At 37.6% G+C, this 23,863-nt stretch overlaps 1 protein-coding gene across 1 annotated transcript in view; it reads right to left on the bottom strand.

The window, feature by feature from the left end:
- Positions 1-23,863, bottom strand: part of MAN1A1 (mannosidase alpha class 1A member 1) — a 149,085-nt gene that overhangs the window by 69,348 nt on the left and 55,874 nt on the right. The window contains exon 4 of the mRNA XM_075707345.1: positions 16,876-16,956. Coding sequence (XP_075563460.1) covers positions 16,876-16,956 — 81 coding nt within the window. The remainder of the gene's footprint in view (positions 1-16,875; positions 16,957-23,863) is intronic.

The raw sequence follows: 23,863 nt of genomic DNA, 5'->3' as shown, positions 1-23,863 counted from the left end.
CTGTAGAGAACTTAATCAAATGGAAGTAACTGGATTAGTGAGAGATTTCCAGATTTAATCCAAATGTACATAGCAACAAGCACAAAACCCCTCAGGTTATCAGCAGTAGCTAACACATGTAATTACTTCAGTTGTTTTTTAACTAAAGAATTTCTAAGTAGATATATTGTGTTTGAAAATCTTATTTTAGGAAGGCCAGTAATAAATGGTACAAACTGGCAGAAAGAAGGCAAGGCACAAACCAAAGAAATATTAATGTACACTAACTTATACACATCTGACTTGCACTTTAAAAATGGAATGAAGGAAGGAATTGTGAAATAACTGCAGAATTAAAAAAAATCATAAAGGAAGAGTTTGTTCCAATTATATTCAGTTATTTCCTTTTGTGCTATTCATGTGCATTTAAGACTGCTTACACAGACATAAACTCCAAGAACTATTTAACGGTATGAACTTTTAGACCACAAGAGAAAAAGTAACTGCTAATTTATCTACTATTGTCAAGAACACATCAGTTTTTTTAAAGCTTATGTATACTTGCACAATTAAAAGTTTAGCTACAACCCATTAGTACATGGAAAGCTCATGAACTGACCATTTAATAATGTCTCTGTTGTGATAATTCAAGAAAAGGTAGTAATGAATGTAGTAAACACACTTTAACGACTGCCTGTAATAAAAAGAATTAGTTAGGTATAAAAGCCTTTGAGAATTCCTCACCCCAAACTCAGGGCAGCCTTAATTTTTCAAGAGGTGCGATACACAGCACGCACAGTGAGTAATGAGTTGGATTTGCTGCATGTGTGCAGATCAACTGTGTGCTGGCAGCTGGCTCCCAAGGCCCAAACCACAGGTAACAAGACTCACGCCTACAAAAGCTGTGCTCAAATCTTAAGATTCTGAAATCCTATACCACCCCAAATAAATAAATTATGAAACAGCTCAGTGTCAGTAAATCAGCGTCAAAGATTTGGGATGCCAGTCTTGCATCCTGTCAGCAATAGAAAGCCTGGAATCCCAGGTCTCCAGTCAAATCAAGCATGTGTTTCTAGCAAGGGCAGATGGCAAGCTAGCAGGCTTTAAAACTGTCAGCAGCCCACGACAGAGGACTGAGCCCACACCTAAGAGCTAGTGGAAGTTCTAAATCTCTGGTTTTACCCGATACCCACATAACTGGAACAGGATATTAACCCACTATATATGTATTAACACTATGGTATGTCCTGCTCTGAACAACAGGCGGCACTGTAAGAGGTACCATACAACTGCACAACTAAAGGATGAACAGACACTATTATCACTAAAAAACTCCTTCCCAAGACCCCTCTATCCCCAGCAAAACAACTCCCCTCAAACCCGCAGAAGTTCAATATTCAAATGCTTGGATGCTGGTGAGAGACACCGTCAGCCCTAGAAGCAACTCGTAGGCTAACACCAGGCAAGGATGTCAAGAGCACAAAATACATCACGTATTTAACGCTCAGGTCTTCTACAGTTAAGGAAGATGACACGTATCTGAAAATATATTGGATGTAAGTAAATACGAATGGAATTAAAAATATGGCATATACAATGGAAACTCATTATATTGTGAATCAATACAGAAAACATCTGGATGTCATCTTAGAGGTTTGTGTTTTTGCTGATTAAGGAAACAGCTGCCTTAGTAAAATTACTCATATCCACCGGTAATGAAGAGTATCTTTTAGCACAATTCCTCTGTTAAGCCACAAGCATCTGCTTCCTAATTTTCTTTTTATTTAATCTTGTGTACCCAGCCCAAGTGCTGTAACAACAAATTTAAATAGCTGCCTCATTTTACATCTTGCAAGCTATCATATCTAAACAAAGAATAGCATTTTGCATATGAAACTCTCCTTTCAAGCAGGTGACCGTTGAGAGGTGATGTGCAACACCATCTGTGTGAAAGCAGGGGTGGGGTGGAGGAGCCTAATAAACTTTGCATGGTGAATCAATAATTACATACTTAATGTAGCATAAAGTGCTAACAGAAGATTCATTCCTGGCCTTGTAAATTCAACTGTATCTTTTAATTCTCATACCATTAAGTGTTTTAGAGTGATGCCTTCACTATAAAGTACCATGGTGGCAGGCACAGAAAAGGCTAAAATCACTCTGCATAGGTAAAGGATATCCTATTTGCTTTTTTATGTTAACTCAACAGCAAAAGGAGAACTGTTTGTTTCAGCCAGCATTATGTGATACTTGTAAGTTTGTTCCAGCTGTTAATGGAAAGAGTTTTATATTATGCTTATCAAATATAGAAGTATAACAACGTGAACAGGATACCAAGTATGCCTACTTTAATTGTTCTCCTGCACATTTTTTCTCTAAATTCATTTACGCACTTTAATATTTTAGTCCAACGTCAGAAAAATAGCTTAATGAAATGACTCTCAACAGTTGGAATCGAAAGGGTCCTCGGACAAAAAGGGTCCGAAGCTCAGGATCTCCCATATTCTGCCATCTTCTCGGAACTGACCACTAGCTAATGGGTACCTGCAGGGCAAACCTGGTCAGCTCACTGAGCCAATGGAAAAAAATAACTACTCTGTCATTTTGCTCTGGTCCCCCTCAAAAGGGCAGTCTTCCTGAATCACCACATAGTCTCAATCTGACACCATCACAGGTATTTTAAGTCAGGTACTTATATCACTCAAAGGCCAGTCCTCAAATGGTTAAAATTTATACTGACAATGTCCTCAGCCGAGGTAGCACAGAGAAGCTCTTCTCCAACCATCTCAGGGTTTGTTCCTTCTGGAGGCAGTTACTCCTGTTGCTGTAGAGCAATTGTCGTGGGTCTGCAGTGGTAGTGCTGTGGCCCAGAGAAAGGAAAGTTTTCCTTTTCCCTGTTGTTTTCACACAAGATGCTCCAGATAGCCAAGGGGCTGTGAGTTCACAGAATCGCAGGATGGTTAAGGTCGGAAGGGACCTCTGGAGGTCATCTGGTCCAACCCCCCCTGCTCAAGTAAGGCCACCTAAAGCCAGCTGCTCAGGACTGTTCTAGATGGCTTTTGAGTATCTCCAAGGATGGAGACTCCACAATCTCTCTGGGCAACCTGTGCAGTGCTTGGTCACCCTGAAGGTAAAAACGTGTTTCCTGATGTTCAGAAGGAATCTCCCAACATTCAGTTTCTGCTGAAAGTTACATATAAATGTTATACATATATTGTGGCACAGCATTAGGACATATACAGGGCAGTGTTGTAGTACAGTCCTAAGTGACTTTTTTCCAAGCTATAGCTTCAGTAGACACTGAAACAAACTATTTATCAACAGGAGTCTTCTCTCGTAAGGTAGTAGTGGCTTGCTTTAGAAAGAAGCAAGCAGTAAACTAATAATAGTAATAACAAGAACGACTAATAACTAGCGAATGCAGGTGACAAAAGGATTAGTGCAAGGAACAAAGCAGGATGAGAATCCAAACCGACAAGTTTGAATAGCGAAGTTTTAAAAACAAGTCATGACGTTGGGCACAGATTACAGAGTTCCAGGCTTTACACAGTCTTCATTAAACACAAAAAGCTTAAGGAGTCTCATTTGCATTAAAGTTTACTCTAATGTCCTTTACCAGAGACCCTCTGTTCCTCTTCATGCATGGGCAATTCCACTGACCATTACTTTGATGTGTTCATGGATACAAGATGAATAAATTTAAAACTACTTTAGAGTGTTTCTTCTACTCTTTAAATATAGATCAAATATAATGAGTACTTGCTGAAAACTAATGTTTTATATTAAGGCTGTCCCATGTTTAAAGAGTAAAATGCTTTTAATTCTTATACTAGGATTGAAGCTGACACAGAAATTTCCAGATTTCGTGATCTCAGATACTGGAAACTTAATAAATAACTTAAAAAGTAAAATGATCACAAGTACAAAGACAGTGCCAACTGTCACTCTGTTAGATTTACAGCATGGATCACTTGGGAACAAGCCATTTGATCATAAAACTCTCACTGATCTTTCTCTGCCACCAGCAGTTACAGACTACTTCTGTTTCACTTTTATATATATGGAAAAGGAACCAAGAGTTTTATCTGTTCCAGCCCTAACATTTCAGTGGTTTCTCAGACTACAAGTACATGTTGATGGCTGTCACAACCGCTAACATCATAGAAACTACTTCTTTCATTTGTTTTGGTAAATTCCATTAAAAACAATGGGATTGAGAAGGTGCCATTTGGGTTAATTCAGCTTGGATTTGCAACTGTGCAAACAGTTTAGCTTGACTTTGTGACAGGCGAGTTTTGTAACACTAGCAGTTGCACTGATGATGCATTCCTAAGAAACTATTTTTCAGGGGAGAGGAACATGTTAAAATTTAGCATACTCTGCAGGTTCCTTCCTCCACAAGACCTCTGACACACCATCTAGCTGGCTTTTTATCTAAGTAAAGCAACAAGAAAAAACTTCTTTTGTATAGCAGGAAAAGACGATGGTTTCTTAAGTCAGTGCTTTCTTTCTTACTGTTGAGATTTCTCTGAAAGACAATTGAAAGTCACTGAATTGTCTGATAAATAATGGGCACATCCAAAACGAGCCTAAATAAAGTACTTGTGTATTTTCCTTACATTAAATATAAGAAACATGAACTCTCTTGTAGTTCTTTTTATGTAAGCCAAACAGGAGGCTTCAAGAGAGAAGAACTATGATTTAAGAAGCTGCTTTTATGTTGTAAGTTCAATCATCAGGCAGGCTAGTTCAATTCCTCACTGTTTACTGTAAGACTATTTCTCTTACTGGACAAGCCATAGAACTGAAGTGACTAAAACATAAGGAGGCAAGCAGACATTTCCAATTCTTAAGAGTCAGAAACAAGTGCTCTGACTGAAGAGCAGTGCTGCCAGCAAGTCATAAATTTATGAGCAATTCAACTGCTTCTCTGAATTCCCTGCAGTTAAAACTTTTTTTACAGTTAAACCTCAAAATCATTCCTATAATTAAACAGCCATAAAATGTTCTCTCCAAAGATTAATGTTATTTTTGAATGCAGTGTATATTTGGAGGAAATAACGGTTAGAAGTATTCATAAAGAGTTCAAGCATGCATATTAGCATATATAGGTATCATTACATTGCTTTCCATACCCCCACTTGAAGCAAGGGGAGAGAAAAGAAGACATGACAGTCATGTAAACTCTCTCTGTTTTTACCAAAACTCATGACATGGCTTTAGTGTTTTATTTTACTGTTTGACTGAACACTTCACATAGCCATTCCTAGAGAGAATACTTTGCAGATTTCACTAATTATTTTTATATTTGATGGTATGTAAATTAAAACATTACAGTACCTTAACTGTAATTTCAAGTTAGAACTGGATATAAAAAAAGTCTTAAAAGTATGATTTAGAAAAGGGGCATCTTAGCACCAGCTACACTCATTACTTCTATCACCAACTGTCATAGTCCATCAAGGAAATAAAAAAAAAAAATGGTTGAGCAAGGAGTTCCTCTCACTGTCTCAGTAAGTCTTCACTTCTGGCCTTGGGTCAGTTAATAACCATATTAACTTAGCACACAACCTTCAAGCAAATCAGAAAGGCTGATGGCATTTAACATCAGAGTAAGTCTGCTCAGATGTGCGGAGCACCATCCTCATAGTCTCCTGCAGCATTGTGGCAATATTTGCCCAGAGCACCTCAGCAGTTATTGATCTTGCCTGGAATCAGGAAAATTATTTGTTCTTCCTTCTAGAATATAAATGGAAATAAAAGCAACTCTGGAGAGAAAAGACTGAGCACAGATTGAACGATGTTTGTACAAGATACCCTACAAGCAGCAAATGCTGATGAGAAGGTTTGAGTTATTCACTGGTTTTGCATGATAAAAGGAAAAAGATTGAAATTGTCTGTATACTATGAATAGTGTTTTTAAGAACAAGTTGGGGAAAATAGGATCTTTTAAGAAATGGCATTGTGAGCTGCTGACTTTGTTCTGCAGCTGCTGGTTTGAAGAAAACAAAAAAGAGTTTTCAAAGAAAAAAAGGAAGAGAATGAATTTCACAGCATATCCTTTTCACATGATGATCCTGAGGATCTACTGGACTGTAAAATTATCTAGTCATGCTTGCAAAAATTAAGGACAACTTGCCCCCCAAGGGACAACACGACTTTAAAGCACTAACTGGGCTGAACCAGCTTCCAAAAACAACTAGTGTGGTTATTTTGCTTAGCCTGCAAAAACAGATGATTGCCTAAAGGTTGAAGAAACAAAACAAACCAGATACTCCTAGTTCTTCAGATTAACTCGTTTTACAGAGCCTTTTCGTAGTTCAATGCATCTGAATCACAAGAAACAATGGAACCAGCCCTTGATGCCAGAAGGAAGATTGCTTTCTGTTAATTGAAGGTTGACTCTCCTCCAGTAACACTTCTGCTGGAATGATCTTCCTTGTTTGCTTTAGAGTTTTGTCAGTTTACATAGGATTGGGTTTTTTGGATGTTAAAATAAGCTTTTGAGCCTTCATGTAGCTGAATGATGAGAGTCCCAACTTAATTAGCTGCTATTTGAAGGAGTTATCAAGGTCAGGTGGGTTAACATAAGAAATCAAATGTGCCGAGTGAAGAATATCAGAACTTAACACATCAAACAAAATCCAAGTTCTTCAGAATATCTTACCACCTCCTGACCCCTCTTATATCTTATGCTTTACTAGAAAATTAAACAGTAACATAGCTGACCAGCTAACACCTGTGAGAATATAAAAGTATAATACATGTTGACAAAAGACTTGCAATATAAACAGTGAGCTAAGAAACTGAATCTGCTGTTTAAATACATCCTAAACTATTTTTGACTTGAGGAAAGCAAGTAGGATTTATATGAAACACTGGCACTACATACCACTACTCTTTTTCACCTTTCAAATCTTCATGGGAGTGATTTTGTTTATCCTCTTCTCAATCTCTGGCTTAAGACAAGTTTGCAGTTTGCCCATATCTGTGCCCTTATGCCTATGCAAAATGAGCCCTTGTATTCATTGATTTGAAGAAAACAAAGATTTGTCTTTCAAATGCTTTGACAGCTCTGTTTAGGGGCAATCACCTACCAAAAACCCAAATTCCCCTTGGCATCCGTTGTGCTGGAAGTGGCAAAGGATTTTTCATGTGAACATCTTTTCCAAATTCCTTCACAATTATTTGCACGTAGGGTGCAAATACAGTCTGTGTATGGCACAGGAGAGACAGGAACTGCACTCATTTATCAACCACAACATTTATCAACATTATTCAACTGTTGCATTTTTACAAACATTTGGCAAACAAATAGCATGTGGATTCCTGCAATTTCTGAAAGACCTGGTGAGAAGCTCCCTCCTCATCTTTCCTTTCAAATCTTTCAGATTTCTGTTGTTTGAAAAGTATAAACAATAGGTCCTGCCAAAAAAAAATACACAGGCCAATTAGCACTCTCCATAAATTGATCTCAAGAGTTCATGCTAACTTAAAGCCAGTGAACCTTGTTTGTATCTGTTTCAGGTTTGATCTGCTGAGCAAGATGTATTGCTAAATCCAAAGGAGACTAAGAGTATCTGATTCTTCTGCAGCAAAGATGCCATTATCTGTACCTGTTGCTGGAGGCATGAAGGGCATTCAAGAACAGCAATGATGTCTGCTTCTGATTTCAGGCATTCAATTTTCTTAATGATTTTCAGTTAGCTTGAAGCAGCAGGACTTGTACGTGGCACAAAGTGGTGTTTGTAACGAATCTCTAATCTGATCCTTCAAACAGCAAATTGGATTAGGAGCTTTCCCAATTTTATCATAAACTTCCATTCACTTGATTTGTATTTAAAATATTTGGAATTAATTAATGCTTACATATTCTTTAATAGAAGTAATTTAATTTTTTTGCAAAAAGATATGAAAGTAGAAGGATTCTTTGCTAAAGTCAGATTTGGGAGTCTGATGGAATGCCTTAGTAGTTGCCAACAGAATGAAAAACATGGGAATCTTCTACTGGATGGTTTATGCTTTTATCTTCTCTAAACTAATAAGGAGAGGACGTTATCATCTACTTAACTCCCAACTTAATGAAAAATAACCTCTGGATCAGACTCAGTCTATGGAGACAAAGCACAAAATGCAATCTTACATAAACTAGCTAAACATTAAGAAAGATTTAGATGAAGAAATGAAGAGTTACTCCATGCCCAGAGTAAAATGCAGGTACATACTATTTTTACCTGTACCTTTTGAAGAAACAAATTCAGTACGATGGTTTGGTAACATTTATTACTTATCACCTAATTGAACTTTTATAATACATCCACAGAGACAATATACTTTCCGAAATATTTTATATAGCCTAGAATTAAAGGAGGATAAATTAATGCTGATCTATTCCCACTGCCAGCACTGACTGAAATATTTTTATGTTGCTTTCATTTGCAGAAATAAGGCAGATTCTTGGCTGTAAAATTATACATAAGGATTATTCTTTAGATAGTATATTTGTAACAACCTCAACACTGCTTGCAAATGGCTCCACAGAACCATGTATTTAACAACATGTTGTACATTGTCTATTAAATTTGCAGAACAGGACAATCCCACTAATTCCTCAGGCAATATGTTTTTACTCTCCTTTTATTCTGCTTTATTACTGCAATTGCATTTGATGCGGCAAAATGACAGAACTGAACACTGAGATAAATGAGAGAGACAAACGTCTTGGAGATTGAATTTCTTTGCAGATGCGTGGTGACTCTGGACAGACTGTTAATAGCATATCATTTCTTCTGTATAGTATATTAACCCACATGCAAAGAATTATTCTTTCGGGTCTATCTAAAGCTGCTGCTCAAGAGGAAAGCACCCACACTAGTATTTCTGGTAGACATGCCCTCTCCAACTGTTCTGTAGAACCACAATCAAGTGAAACTGCAGGAGCTGGTTGAGAGCCAAATCCTCAGAGCAAACAAACCAGCTCCCTCTCAACTGCTTGAATTCTACTTAATAATATAGCTCATGAGCTCATGTCAAACACCAACTGTTACAATCACAAACAGGTATTACTTAGCTCTCATTATCGTCCATCCTCCTTTCTAACAGTTTACCAGCTTTAGCATCAGACTATAGTAGTCTGGAGGTAAGCAGGGATTTTTGTTTAATGTAATGAGCAATAAAGCATTTCTGTTCAGTTATTTCTAAAGTCAGTGCACGAATGCAAAAACATATCAAATAAGTTTGCCATGGGACAAACAAATTTTTCTGTTGCTTTGAAATAACTCCCCAAACAATCCATAAAAGGGAAACCACTAAAAGTGAAGAATGTGGTTGTATACAGGTCAGAGTTCTAAACGCATGTTTCTCAGACCAAAATCAGGGCTCTGGCTCCTGGTTTCACAGTAGGCTGAGTTATGGCAGCTGCAGCAGGCTATCACCATAGCTGCTCTGTCCCCCTGCTGTGGATATTCATGCTGATGACAGACATCTGAAACAGAAACATACCCACTGCTGAACTCCTGCAGACAGCAATTCACTGAATTAATGTAAATTGCCACTATTTTCACTTTACATTAGTAGAGTAGCCTGAGGGTCTTTATTATGAGGCACAAAAATTGTTGCTGATGGCAGTTGATTGCATGCCTGGGGTACAGGTGGCAGGAGCTCCACAAGGCTTCAGGTACTTAGAGCCAAGTAAGAGCTCCCAGGCAGAGTATGCATACGTAGTATCAGTAACTCCAAAGCTGAGAGGGAAGATGTTGTGGTTTAATCCCAGCCAGCAACTGAGCCCCACACAGCTGCTTGCTCACTGCCTCCCTCGTGGGATGCAGGAGAGAATCAGAAGAGTAAAAGTGAAAAAAACCCCAAACCCCTCATGGGTTGAGATAAGAACAGTTTAATAATTGAAATAAAATAAAATAGTAGTAGTAGTAATAATAATAACAATGACGATGATAAGAGAATATACAAAGCAAGTGATGCACGATGCAACCGCTCACCACCCACCGACTGATGCCCAGCCTGTCCCCGAGCAGTGGCCCCCCGGCCAGCTTTCCTCCAGTTTATATACTGAGCATGACGTCATATGGTACGGAATATCCCTTTGGGCAGTTTGGGTCAGCTGTCCTGGCTGTGCCCCCTCCCAGCTTCTTGTGCACCTCCAGCCTTCTCAGTCGGTAGGGCATGAGAAGCTGGAAAGTTCTTGATTAGTGTAAGCACTAATTAGCAACAAGACAGACATCAGTGTGTTATCAACATTATTCTCATGCTAAATCCAAACCACAGCACTATGCCAGCTACTAGGAAGAAAATTAACTCTATCCCAGCCAAAACCAGGACAGAAGAGAAAGAAAACCAAGAAGCAAAATTTGAATTAAGTGCAAGACTGGAAATCAGCATCTCTGTTACCATTTTTTGAAGTTTCCTCAGCATGATGTGTGGGGCTAGCTTGAGAGGCAGAGTTGCACAGAGCAGCTGAGCAAGTAGCATTGGGAGAAAGGGGACAGAAGTACTAGGAAGGAGGAAGCTTTTGGAATATAGGGAACCTATTTAACAGTGACGATGAGTTTCATCAACAGTGACAGTGTAATTAATTGCACTGCAGGAACTTAGAAGACTGAATGGGAGTCTGCATGGAACAGCAGAAGAACAGTCTGCACCAAAGAAAATCTTAGGAATCAAGGTTATATCTAGAATGGGTAACCGCAGGGATTCAGCAGCACATTTTCATGCAGCTAGCACAGAAAGAGAACACCGTTAGACCTATTAAAGGTGGTGAAGAGACTGAAATACTAATGGAGACGACAGACTGTGATTGCGGGAAACAGAGGAGACTTTAAATCCTTCTCTGTCCCTGAGTAGGCTGTTAAGTGCTACATCAGAGCAGATATAAACCATGCTTTTATACATTGTAATGACAGCTTCTTGCAGAAACTCAGAGTCTATAAAAGAAAAAGTAGCTTTTGACTTAGTTTGACATATTACTGTCTAACAGGGGCCACATGCTCCAATTCAACAAAGTGAACAAAAGGTTCACTTTGGTAATGTTTAAGTTTGGAAAGAGAACCATGAAGACTAGCTGAAATGAACTTTGAAAGGAACAGCCAAATGGGTAAAATGCTTGGAGATGACTTGGTGATAAAAGATGAGGTTCAGAGTCACAAGATTCTCGAATCAAAAGGCTCAGACGACTTCTATATTCTTTTGGTGTGACTGTAAAGAAGGTCATTAAAAGCAAAAGTATATTAAGTCTGATTAAGGAATACAGAAACTGATAATGTCTGGCAAGTTAAATGAAAAACTATTAAGTCAGGCTAAAAGTAACTTTTGAAGAACAAGTTTGTAAAGTTAAAAAACAAAAAGAGAAACATGAGGTCTGCTAGAGAGCCAGGAGGAACAATTAGGACATGTCCGTATGAAAGAGCACAGTGGATGAAACATAGCCATTGCAGAAAAGCTAAATTTGCCCCAGTGTTCAGTCTTGAAGAGCCTATGCAGGTTCCCATGCAAGGAGATTCTTAAAAGGACAAGCCTGATGCACTGTCCCAATATTGAGGCTGGACTAGATGACCTTTTGAGGTCCCTTCCAAGCTGAATGACTCCAGGATTCTATGAAATATGGAAGTTAAAAAAACCCCATAAATTGATAAAAATGAAACAAATCATCAAGATCATTTCAGAGCTCTAAAGGAACTAAAACATGACACCACTGAAGTACTGATGTATAACTTCAAAGTGGCAGCAGATGGATGGTAGGTGGGGAAACAGGACCCAAGTCTGAAAAGAGGGCTGGAGAAAACTACAGGCAATTGCAGTCTTCTAGTTTCTACCAAACAGGGCATTCTACTGCCAGCCTGTGAAGATGCTTAAGGAGGAGTTAAGTGGCATTCACACAGAAGTGATCAAGCTGATACAGTATGCCTGGAGTTTCAAACAGCATTAGAAATCAAGGTTCCAAGACATAAAAGGAAAAGTCCTCTTGTTAATTAGTGTCAAGTTAAGTGAAAGAAAGTGGGAGATAAAACATGGGGTCAATTCTCACACTGGTGAGATAAGATCCCCAAGGCATCTATACTGGAACTTACATTCCTGATTTCCAGAAATAGGCCAATACCTTTGTATATGTGACAAACTTCATCCTCCTACTATTCAAGATCGCTAAGTGATGAATTATATTTTTTGTATTTATGGAATTTAAATATTCTCTATGAAGGGAGACCTCTACAAGAGAGGGAGAGCCAGATAAAAATAGCTACAGCTAAATTCTGGAGAATCTTAGCACTACTTGAAGTCAGCAGCGTTTTGTGGTCAGCCTGGCAAAGGCAGCTTTAGATCAATAGCATCTGCATCATTATTTCATGTCTGTCCTCATTAATAAGACAGCACTACCATCACTGACGGATGGTTGTTTTAAGTGAGCAATGATTAGGTCTGAAGTCAGACAGGAGGCCAAGATCATCAAGTGAGGTTGAATAGTGGCACTGTAACACCTATTCTAAATGCAGATATAAACTAATTAGGTGATAAGTCATCACCTTTTTTTTCCCCTTCTTTTTTTACTTCTAATTAACAGTTGGGAGCGAGTAATAGATGAAATTCAGAAAGTCCAACATTTATCATCATGAAGAACCGTTTGTTACGGGGTTTTTTATTACTTCATCCTGATATTTGTGTTCCTTCAAACAGGATATACAGCCAGGGTTAAAAAAAAAAAAAAAAAAAAAAAGGCAAAAAAACCTGTCACATTTCTGCTTCATGCCATGGAGAGAAATGGCAATATGAACATCATTATCAGCTTTATTTTGTCTTCCTCCAGTGAAGATAACTATCTTTAGTCCTAGAAAACAGAAGGTTATATTATGCAGGAAGAACAGCTGCTGAATCCAAAATATTTTAACTCTGAGGGAAAAAAAAAATACTCATCTCATTCAAAAAATGGAAGAGCTTCAAAGGAATCTGGGAACTTACAAGCTGGATCTGAAACTCACATGCTCCTTATTCACTTCAGAGAATTTTGGATTTACTTTTTTGCTACTCATACAAACAGCAATTATTAAAAGCTCCTTCTATTTCTGCCTATGCAATGTATTCCCTGACTGTGGAATGAACCTTCAGGTAAAACAGTCCCCTCATTACACAGCTTCAGCAGCACCTATTCTTATAGTTGCTGCCAGTAAAACAGAAGAGCTAGTCAGGCCGGTCTTCAGGCTTGTATGTTCTCCACAAGCAGTGCCATACACTTGCGATGACTTTCAGCACCAGTATCACACTTATTCCCAACAGTGGCAATTACAGTGCTCAGAAATAATGTTTGCCATCTCCATGAATTCTAAGAAAGGTCTTAGCTGCTGTTAGAGGACACAGTGTTGTCCTCCAAAAGTTAACAAATTATCTCCTTATATGACTACATTTGGAAGTGTGCTTTAAGCAGGAGGGGATAAAAAATATCTGGGTCTGCAAAACAGGGGATCTTGTTGCATGCAATACTCCTGGTCCTTGGTATACCAGAATTTTACATCAGACGTCAGTACCACAAAGCATTTGTAAAACAAATCTCTCCCTTCCTAGACATCTTATTTTCCAGTACAAAACCAAAACCCACCACATACTAAGTTGCTTAGAAGAGGAATCACATGTCTACTAATGAATTCAGGTTTAATTTAAACAAAACAATCAAGGAAGTTTGCAAATAAATCTGTCCTGTTCCTGTGGTTTAAACTTACCATATTACAGGCTCCTCCAGATGTTTTCATACAAATAAACAAACAAACAACAAAATTAATACTAGCACTGCTTTAAAGGAGCCAGGTTTATTTTTACTAATCCCTTATAGCCACTGACTCATGGAAAAATACCAGGGAAGCACTCACATGTAATATTACTATGAGTGACTGCAAAGAAAAAAAAGAGCAGTCCTTAAAAAAATTACTTACCTTGAAATCAAATTTTCTAGTATTTGTAGCTGTTTTACAAATTAAGTTTGATATTTGACTGGAATTCTTTCTAGCTTGGGTTTAAATAGCAATCATAAAATTTAAAAAAAAAGTGAATTAAAGTGTATGACACTGTTCTATCACTTTCAGGCATTTCATATTAATTCTAGTAAGGCAGAAATTCTAGGAAGTTTAATATAATGCATCTCATAGCTCTGTTTGCAAGTAAGCACCACACAGTTATCAAGAGGTAAAGTATTCAATTTGTTCATTTTTAAAATTATTCATATTGGTGCCTTTATTTAAATGAACTATTATGTGAGCAGGATGTTTTAGGAACTACTCAGTATGATAGGATATACTTTAATCATGATTAGTCAGACTTACAAATGATTATGGAACATACAATATGTTGCAGCTTGGGATCATTACCCATGGAAATGTAATTCAGAAGTACTAACAATTATTTTCGTCACTCCTTTTACTGAAACATAGCTTTCTTTAATTAGGATATTGATAAGTGTGTACATCAAATATAAGATTTTTTAATAATTAATCTGATAAAGAATAAAATGAGCTTTTAACTGAGAAAGCTTAATCCCCCAAACAGCCTGCACACAGGTTGTTCCACCTCCTTAGGAATGCCCACTAATATAATGGACTAAAGGACGGTTAAAGATATATTTTCCACGGTGACAGCCAGCCCCTGGGAACCTCAGCCCTTTCCCCACCTGTCAGCAGCACCAGTGAAGGACAGACCCACGCAACATGGGAAACCTCCCACCGCTGCATGGCTGCTGTGTCCTCACAATGGCCGCAGCCCGCTCCTCCCATAGGCAGTGGCTGCCTCTTGCTTCAGTGTCTTGGATTTAGGAGACAAATCGGGAAGTTTCCCCAAATCTGATAAAGGCAGAGCATGCTGAGTTGCACTCTCTAAGCCACGAGGACAACTGTTAGTTTAGGAACATCATTCTGTCTCAGACAGCAGATGCCCATCAAAGAGTATGAAAACCAGTGGTAAGCATGGACTGTGTCCTTCCCAGCCTGCAAGAGCTCAGCACCCTCCTTAACCATACAGATCATCTTTGGGTTTAGGGGCCCATTTTACCTTCATTAATGAGTCCATTCATTTTTAAAATGGACATTAGCATCCAGTATCACTAACATTCCACTGCAAAGAGTTCCACTTAATTACGCATTGCGTGAAACACGTTCTTTTGTTTTAAATATTTCCTCATTTCATTTGTACAACAGAATTTTATTTGAACACCAGTGTTGCTATCAGTCTAGTCCAAGAGGTGGTGATAAAGGCGATGGAATGGCTGAGAAGCAATGACTAGGTGTTATTCAGGAGAAACTATATGCACTGATTGAGAGTGAGCCTGCACATTAACAGACACAAGATATAAACCATCAACATACATATGAAATGAACGGCACTGATGGCAAATGGTTCACGTATTTCTTGGCACACAACTGCCACTTGATGTAAAGGCTCACATGCAGTCCTCTACCAGCTTGTTGTCTGCCAAGAAGCATCCTCTGCTTCTGTCAGAACCGGTTAATTAAAATGTACCAATAGGTTATACTGGAAAAGTTCATTCCTGTTTGCGAGAAGTAGATCTGCAGTGAAAGATACAAGTATTTAATCGCAGAAGGAAGAGCTTTCAATTCTATTCCTCCTTAGATATGCTTATTTCTAGTTGCTGAGTTACTGTAGGAGGACAAGTGATTTCCTTCAAGAGTCGGACATGAAACATTAAGTAAAACAATATTTAGTAAAGATGAAGAAGCCAGCTACCAAGCACGTCTCAATCCTTTTCATTACTGTTAAGTGTGAATTTGAAATGTGTCCAAGTGCAATTTTTTTTCCAGAAAATTATAAAACAGTTAAAATACGAAAACCTGTATATTTTAAAACATTAATGTCTTTTCAATGCCACCTACACTCAGGACAGGACCATGGCAAATAAATAGGTAAGTCTACTTAAGATGTAAAGTGTCAGAGAAACATTGTCTCCTTATAACTGCTTTGTCAGGTACATGACCAGATCATACCTGCTAAGACAGCTTTAACACAATGATAAATTTTAACAAAAACCAACATGCACACCATAGAATTTAAGTTAATTTAAAGTGACAGGTTCAAAACAGAGCTTTATCCAGCATTTGGGAAATTTACATATGAAAGAAAATTATACATCTTTAGGGTTTTGTAGAGTTTCCACCAGTAATTGCTTTGGATTTAAAGAAATCCAATGATAAATTCAACTTACAGTTAAAGAGTATTAACTTATGTTAATCCTACAATAAAATATTACTGTAATCCAGAGACAGGAACAAGAATTTTAACTAGTAAGATTAAAGACTTTTCAAGTGCCAAGCTAAAAATTTAAAATATCACAGTACCTGTGACTTAGTATAGCCTTCTCTAAATATATTACAGAAATAACGGCATTAGTCCAAGATCTTGGATAAAATTGCTTCTTCATCCTCTCCAGAAACCACGACAGTCAATAGATACTAATGTGATATTAATGCTTTAAAGACATTTGCATGTGTATGTTTACCAGTTATCTTTTCATTCTTAACATGTCTTTTCCATGTGAGTTGAAGCTTCAGCTTCAGGAAGGCCAAGAGAAGTATAGTTTAGAGGAGTTAAAGAATATGCTCTAAATCTACCCCTACTATGGCACAGGAACTCTGTAATTACACACTCTGGCACGAAGCCCAGTAAGCACATACTGGGTATGGTTTCAACTCAGGAAAAAATAAAATTCATTTAACACTTTAAAACTTATACAAAGCAACAGCAGTAGAAGAAAGAAAATCTACTGGACAAGTCTCTGCTGTACAAGCTATTTTCAAAGTTCTGAAGTTTAATTCTGATAAATAAAATTATTAAACTAAAAGTTAACTACTTAGCTAGATGATGATATTTCAGATAAGCCATGTGGAAATATCTTACCTCTTCTCCTGAAAGGTAGTAAGCTGAAAGTAATCCACCAACAAAACGGATGTTCACTTCAAATACCGAAATTTCAGCATTCTGTTGAAATAAACAAACATAGTTTTACTCCCTGATACTTTTCCATAATGTTTTGGTTGGGTCTTTTGGTGTGTTTTTTGTTTGTTTGTTTTTAAATATACATGCAGGTATTAAGCTACAACAGCTGTAAACAGCAAAACACAGAAGATGTAGGGAAAGCCAAGATAAGTGAATTTCAGGCATTTTAAAGTATTTCCTTCTCTTCCTCATGTCAACAGAATATCCTCTCCATTATCCTCATCCTGATTAACTTTTCATCTCTTCCACCTGGACATTCTCTAAATCCACATATCTAAGTACCTCCCTGCAGATGATTCTGCACTTACACACAAAATGTGCTCTCAGATCCTCTGCCCCACACTACCTCACCTCACACCATCGTTTCTTAGACACCTTTTAAGAAGTTCTTGATCAGAATGTCATAACAAGAATTTTCCTACCTCAAGCCTAAATGCAGGTTATTGTAAAATGGGAGGTAACATTAGAATGAGTCAATTATATGTTCATAATAAAAATGTAATCATGGTATGTATTCACTAGGAAGCAGATGATCTTTCACTATTACAGTGACAGCCCTTCCCAAGCTGGCCTGGTCTTTACCAATGATAGAGACTCGGTTTGTTGTACTGAGCAGTATAGATACAGCCATTACCTATTTCAAAACTCAAAGCACATTCTTCTCTGCCCTTTTAAATTCAAACCTAAATGAAGAATCTGAGTCTCATGATAGCTACCTTCTCTTGTTCTTTACCAAGTCAATTCCAATTTTACCCCAACTCACAACACCCAATCCACTCAAGAGGCATTCAGTTGAAAAACTGATGTACTGAAGTTTCTCAATTTTTGCTTTTTTATGTAATATTACTTTTTTTATATTTTTGTATTTATGTAGAAAAATGGTACCCAGCAGTCAATCTTCTAAACTTTTGGGCACATAAATAAGGTGTTTGACTTTCATGTGTTCTGGGTTGCTCTTGCTTCTATTGAGTCATTTTTCCATCTTCTATTTACTGACATGCACTATAGCTATATTCCACATAAATCAATGCATGGTGGAGCTGTGGGATTTTCTTCCAAAGGGCTTGCAGGCTTTTCTCACTCAGCTAGTTTTTGTACTTTTCCAGTTTAAATGTTCAGATGTCAGTTTACGTAGGAGGGAAGAAGTTGCTCCCTGTTTTCTATGGATTTTAAATTCTAGTAAACTGCCTTTGCAGAAGAAGACAGCACTAAGTTACTTATTAAAAATATTATTTCATGTTTTTCAGTTTGCAAGGCACTCTGATTACAGAAAGGTATCTAGACACATTGCAGAGAGTTGTTCAGTGTTTCATCAGTTGTAAAGGTACAGACTTCAAAAAAACACTCACTAACTTGCTACAATGCTTGTCCACTTACCCTTAGGAATTTAACTTTTCTACTTTAAAATATATTGTGCACCTCCCTCTCCAAAAACAAAGGATATAATTTCATCCATAGAATTGCTCAGATTAAAATATAATTAATCTGTACTGTATGTGTGTGCCTGTGTAGGTTTTTTTTTTATACATGAGTGCAATTCAAAGGGGCAAAATAAAGCCATCACACACATCTGCCTATTGAAAACTCAGACCTGGTGTCATGTGTTAAGACTGCAAACTGAAGAAGTTATGTTGCTGTCTTGCACTGCTCAGAACATAACATTTTTCCAAGTTTATTTTAAGTGTACTAAAACTCTGCAGTTTCTCCTTACCGGTCTCCCAATACCAGTCTACTCTTATTCTTTCTGAAAGAAACTCGCCGCGCCCCGCCCCCCCCCCAACCCAAAACAAAACAAAGGGCTTAAATTAATCTGATATTTCTGCTTCCAAGTGTTCAGTCATTGTCTCACTGAATCCACCAAGAACGATGAAGTAACTGGAAACATGTATTCACTTCAACTTTAACTAGTGCTGTTTCTGTGCATTTCTTTTTATGATACATGGTAAAAGTGGGGAGATGGATGTAAAAACATTTAAATCCTCTAGAAATCTGAACTAATTAGACAATACAGCTGTTCACCTGCTAAGCAGGCTACCTATGTAAGAACTCTGCATTAAATGAAGAAGTCTACCTTAACTAAATCCAGTGCATAAAACAGCTTGTAGAGAACCGATCTGACTTAAGAAAGGCTGATCTGATCTGATCTGACTGGAGAAAGGATGATTGAAAGACTGATAGGGGCAGCATGTCTTCCCTGGAACTTGAGCTAGCTGAAACTCCTATAAATAGTATTTTACTTGAGAACCTTCTTCAGAAGTTCAGGTTCCTTCCATTTCAACCCTGAGCCTCAGCACACGCCAAGAACTTTTCTTTGATGTGGGAAAGTTGAAGCTGTAAAGAGGCAGGTATTAGACAAGGAGATTAGTTAATCAGATATCCCAGACACTTGTGTTTCCTGTAAGGATTGAATTAAATTACTTTTTTATTTTGAATTGCTTGAAGTAAATTGAGTGATTTATGAGCTGAATATTTTGTCTCCAGAACCCTACATTTTGCCTTTACACACATGTCTGAAAGCTTTGTTCGAAATCCTCATCTCTTACTAAAATCTTTTTACAAGCCACTGAAGCAGAGGCAATTAATGAAATGGACAGACATTTCATTAATAGTAGATTTGAAAGCTGTATGCTTAATACATAGCTATTCTTAAACTCATTATACCAGGCTAGTAGTATTCTCAGAAAGCACAGAAATTATAGCAATTTGCAAAACAGTTAAAGAAGCTTTATAATTTCATGTCAAAGAAACATTCATCTCTACATGGAAAGTTCATGTGAAGTCTGTTAAGAAAAGTGAACTTGTCCTAAAAGTAGCAGATTTCTGCTACTCCAACTTTACCCTTCTTTCTGGTTTGATTTGTTAAATTTTTCTATTACACATTTAAGATGCCACACCCTGATCATTACCCTCTCTTCATATTTTTAATCATCATCCACATACAGATTGCACAAGTAAGTCTGTATATTTCTACTCAGCAGTCAAATCCTAAGTAAGCAATGTTATTTTTTATTTTGGTCTCGGATCCAGCTGTACACAAATACCTTATGATCCCTTTAACAGTGCCAAAATATATAGGAAAAACCCTTATCTGCCCTTCCCAAAGTTTCTACTTCACCAGCTGAAGAGGCCAGAATTATTTTAGTTTATTTTTTATTTCAAATTTTAGCCTTCTCTTTCAAACCATCATTACATAGCAGGTCTGAGGAGTGGTTGAATTATTTCCATTATATCTAATGGAACTTCTGTAAGGACAAGTGACTGGACATGCTTATTTTAAAATGACTATGATACTCCTTTTGTAAGAACCCAAGTATATAAGATTACTCTGACCAAGTAGATAGATATAATCTCTAATTTTACAGTCTTTTCATTAGTCCCCCAATTAGACTGCATGGCCATGTGCTGTGTACGACAATATCCGAAACACCTTTGTTAGTACACATCTGTGCTAAGCTCTTATTGTTCCTATGCACTATCATCTTGCTCTACCTGCTAATTTTGGAGGCCTCCCTTTTATAAAGGATTCTGAAAGTATGTAGATGCTTGGGAAAGTGATATGTATATTGGGAACAACGCATTTTTGTTTTACTTCCAGGGCTTTTATGTGAATTGAAGTACATGAGTAATTTGGTCTTTCATCTTACATTTGATTAATAATTTATCATTCACTATTTGATATTCTGATAAGTGAATCATAAATGGGGTAGTCTAAGTACTATATGAAATCCAGAGAAATTGTGACTGCTGCTCACTATACTTAGAGAAATAGAAACCCAAAAAGCAATATATGTACCCATTACATGGTGCAAGAGCAAAACTGTGACAACTTTATGGAATTTCATCTGGTTTCTTTGATCAGCTTCTAAAGAAAAAATTATTCTGACAAAGGGATGTAACATCCTTCGCACTGCTGGCTAGACACATAACACCAAAGTGAACCTATTTAGATATGGTGGAGACTGCTCTTCCTCAAACTCAGGCTATGCAAATCTAAGGATGAAACAGCTGAATGGTACTACATTTTGCCCTGACAAGGAGAAATGCTAAAATAATGGGGGTTTAAGCAAGAGAAGAACCATAACTCAGAAACACTCAAGAAGCTGCAGAACGTGACAGTTTTAACTAGCAAAGCTATTAAACTAACTCCTTTCTTTAAAAGGGGGGCTGACTATACCTTAGGAAGTGCCACCTTCAAAAACCAACAAATATTACCAAACGGGGAAAAAAAAGTGCCAAGAGTTACATTAGCCAGTTTGTATCACTCAACATTTGTATTTTATTTGCAAACCTATGACAGGGCCAATCTGATCTCAGCTGCACCTCACCACTTCACTTCCCTCACCCTTCCGTAAACTGGAAGATTAAGTCCACAACTGGTAAACTGCTGAAGCTTCAACCAGCTGTGGTTGAATTTAATGTTGAAAGCACTTTTCAGGCAACAAAACAGCTGTCAGCTGGGGTCTTCTGAAGCCCTTCTCCTATTGGACTACTCCAGCTTCCCAAAAATCAGTATTCACATCCTTGTGGATCGTTTCCTTAACGCATTTCTTTCCTGAAAGTCTTCCTCTCCACAAATCTGTAGACCAAGGCCAAAACAATTTCCATCTATGTTTTCTCATGGGAAGTCACCCTCACTTATAAACACAACATCTGAAATACAACCCAGTTTTATTTATCTAGTATCAGCTTCCACCTGGCACTCATCAACACTGGTACTTGCTCTGCCATTCATAACTCAGTTGGAGAAAATACTGTGTGCTCGTTATGTGGATGAATGTATTCACAATAATCAAGTCACCTTGATTTATATTTGATAAAGAGCTTACTCTCAGTTTTTATAAAGATCCAAATAAGGCACAAAGCCTACCAAATAATTTGTTTCAGTCTTCTTTATTGCACAGATACTTTCCAAAAACTTTCTTTCCTTCAGTTCTCCTTTTATTGTCTCATCAAGAGTGTAATAAAACTTCAGCCACCTCATCTGCATTTCCATCTATTGCTCTTATGTACAAGGAATATAGTGACTCCCCCCACGTCCACATACCATACCATATCATTGCAAACAGCCCCTATCCTGCAGATTAACAAGCTGTGCAAGAGAATGCCACGGACCCTACACTGAACAATGTTGAATAATGTATATAATTCCAGACTAAAAAATGGACACAAAGGGCCCACTTCTCAAGTGAAATGAGAGGAATTTGTAATTATTATTACTATTAAATAATAACATCCCCCTGTTGAAGGACAAAGGTTGGGAACAACAAATCTTAGCATTTTCAAGCAGTCCAGGAAGTATGACAGAGACACAAAGAGTACTACAGTAGCTCGCTTCAAACCACTGTAATTAAACAACATTTTAATTACTTGCAATTGTGGGGAAAAAAAAGCTTCACTAATATTCCACAAATGAAACTTAGTGGCACCTTGCTAAAATACTCAGTTCCCATAGACAAAGGAAACAATTTTAGCAACCTTTTTATTGCAAGTGTCAAAGCCTTGCATAACATGCTATTTAACCTTGCTTAAGTCCCAACATGGCAAACCGTAAGATTTTAAACAGGCACAAAAATAAAGTGTTACTGAAGGCACTGACAAACTCTAGCAGCAAAAGAACTGCATTTAGTAATAAATTTGCAAGATCTCCTTTTACCCCATCAAAATAATTTCTTATTCATAATCAAACCAAAATGAAGTCACTTTGAAATCTGGCATTTAGAGTGTACTAACAAGTTATGTGGCAAACTAGTAAACAAATACTTCCACAAACTAAAGAACCATTTTCAGCTGCTGGCTTTCTTAAGCTTCCTCACAGACCCATTATACGTTTACTTGAAGTCCATTTACTCATACCTCCCGCATGCCTTTTTTTTTTTAAAAAAGAAAAAAAAAGGCAGGAAAGCTACCCTGTTGCAAATTGTTATATTTAACAGTCCATAGCCTAATGTTCTGGCTTGGAGCAGATGTGTTTTTTTCCGCTTTATTTAGATTTGTAAATGCCGTAGCTTGAAATAAACTATCTGGATTCTAAAAGTCTGTCTTGTTACTGACTGCCACACCACAGACAGATATGAGCTAAAGATAAATGCTGGAAGCATTAATAATTAGATCCAAATAATATTTGCTCTTCTGGGATCTTGGAAAAGGGGTATGTTAATCTATACATGGCAGTAGAGATAAACATAATTTCAAGTTTCTATACTTTTTCCACTCTTCTCTAGTTCTCAAAACAGTAGACATATCATGCAAAAATTCTACGTTGCACGAAGCTGCACACAAAGCTTCTTTAAAAGACACTCAAATTTCCAAAGCTGAGTACAAAGATGACAATCAGCACTGGTAAGTAAGCCTTCAAGCTTCAGGGTGGCTTATAAAATCAGATACAGTGACTGACTCACCTCTGTAAACAGCTTTGCTTAAGAGTGCTGGCAGGACACAAGACTGAATGTATCCTTGCTGTCTTACTCATTCCCTTCTCTTTATGCAGTTCCTCAACTCATTTAGTACCTATCTTCAAGAGCAAATAATGAAATGCTCTTCATACTTTCCCCACAGCACAACATCAACTCTTTCCTAGGTTTATCCATCCAGTGCAGTTAACAAGGGACGGTATCTGTGATGAGACTGATAATGCACGATGAGTCAGTGCTCGCACAAAATGTCAACTGAAGTCAACTAAATTATATCCACATAGATAGAGCTATTGCGCAGAGCGCTGCCACTTCCATTTGACCGAGCAATCATAACTTCCTGCCATCCTCCATTTTGGCCAAAAATAGAGAGGGATGAGGCAAACAAAGCAAAATCCACTAATAACCAATAGACTTTATTTTAGTTTGAATTCAAACTCACCTTTGAGAAATCTCCTGGTGGAAGAAACCATATTCCT

This window comes from Pelecanus crispus, chromosome 3 (genome assembly GCF_030463565.1).
Source record: "Pelecanus crispus isolate bPelCri1 chromosome 3, bPelCri1.pri, whole genome shotgun sequence".
NCBI lineage: Eukaryota > Metazoa > Chordata > Aves > Pelecaniformes > Pelecanidae > Pelecanus > Pelecanus crispus.
The sequence above is the reverse complement of the archived record's forward strand: the minus strand, read 5'-3'. Positions and strand labels throughout refer to the sequence as shown.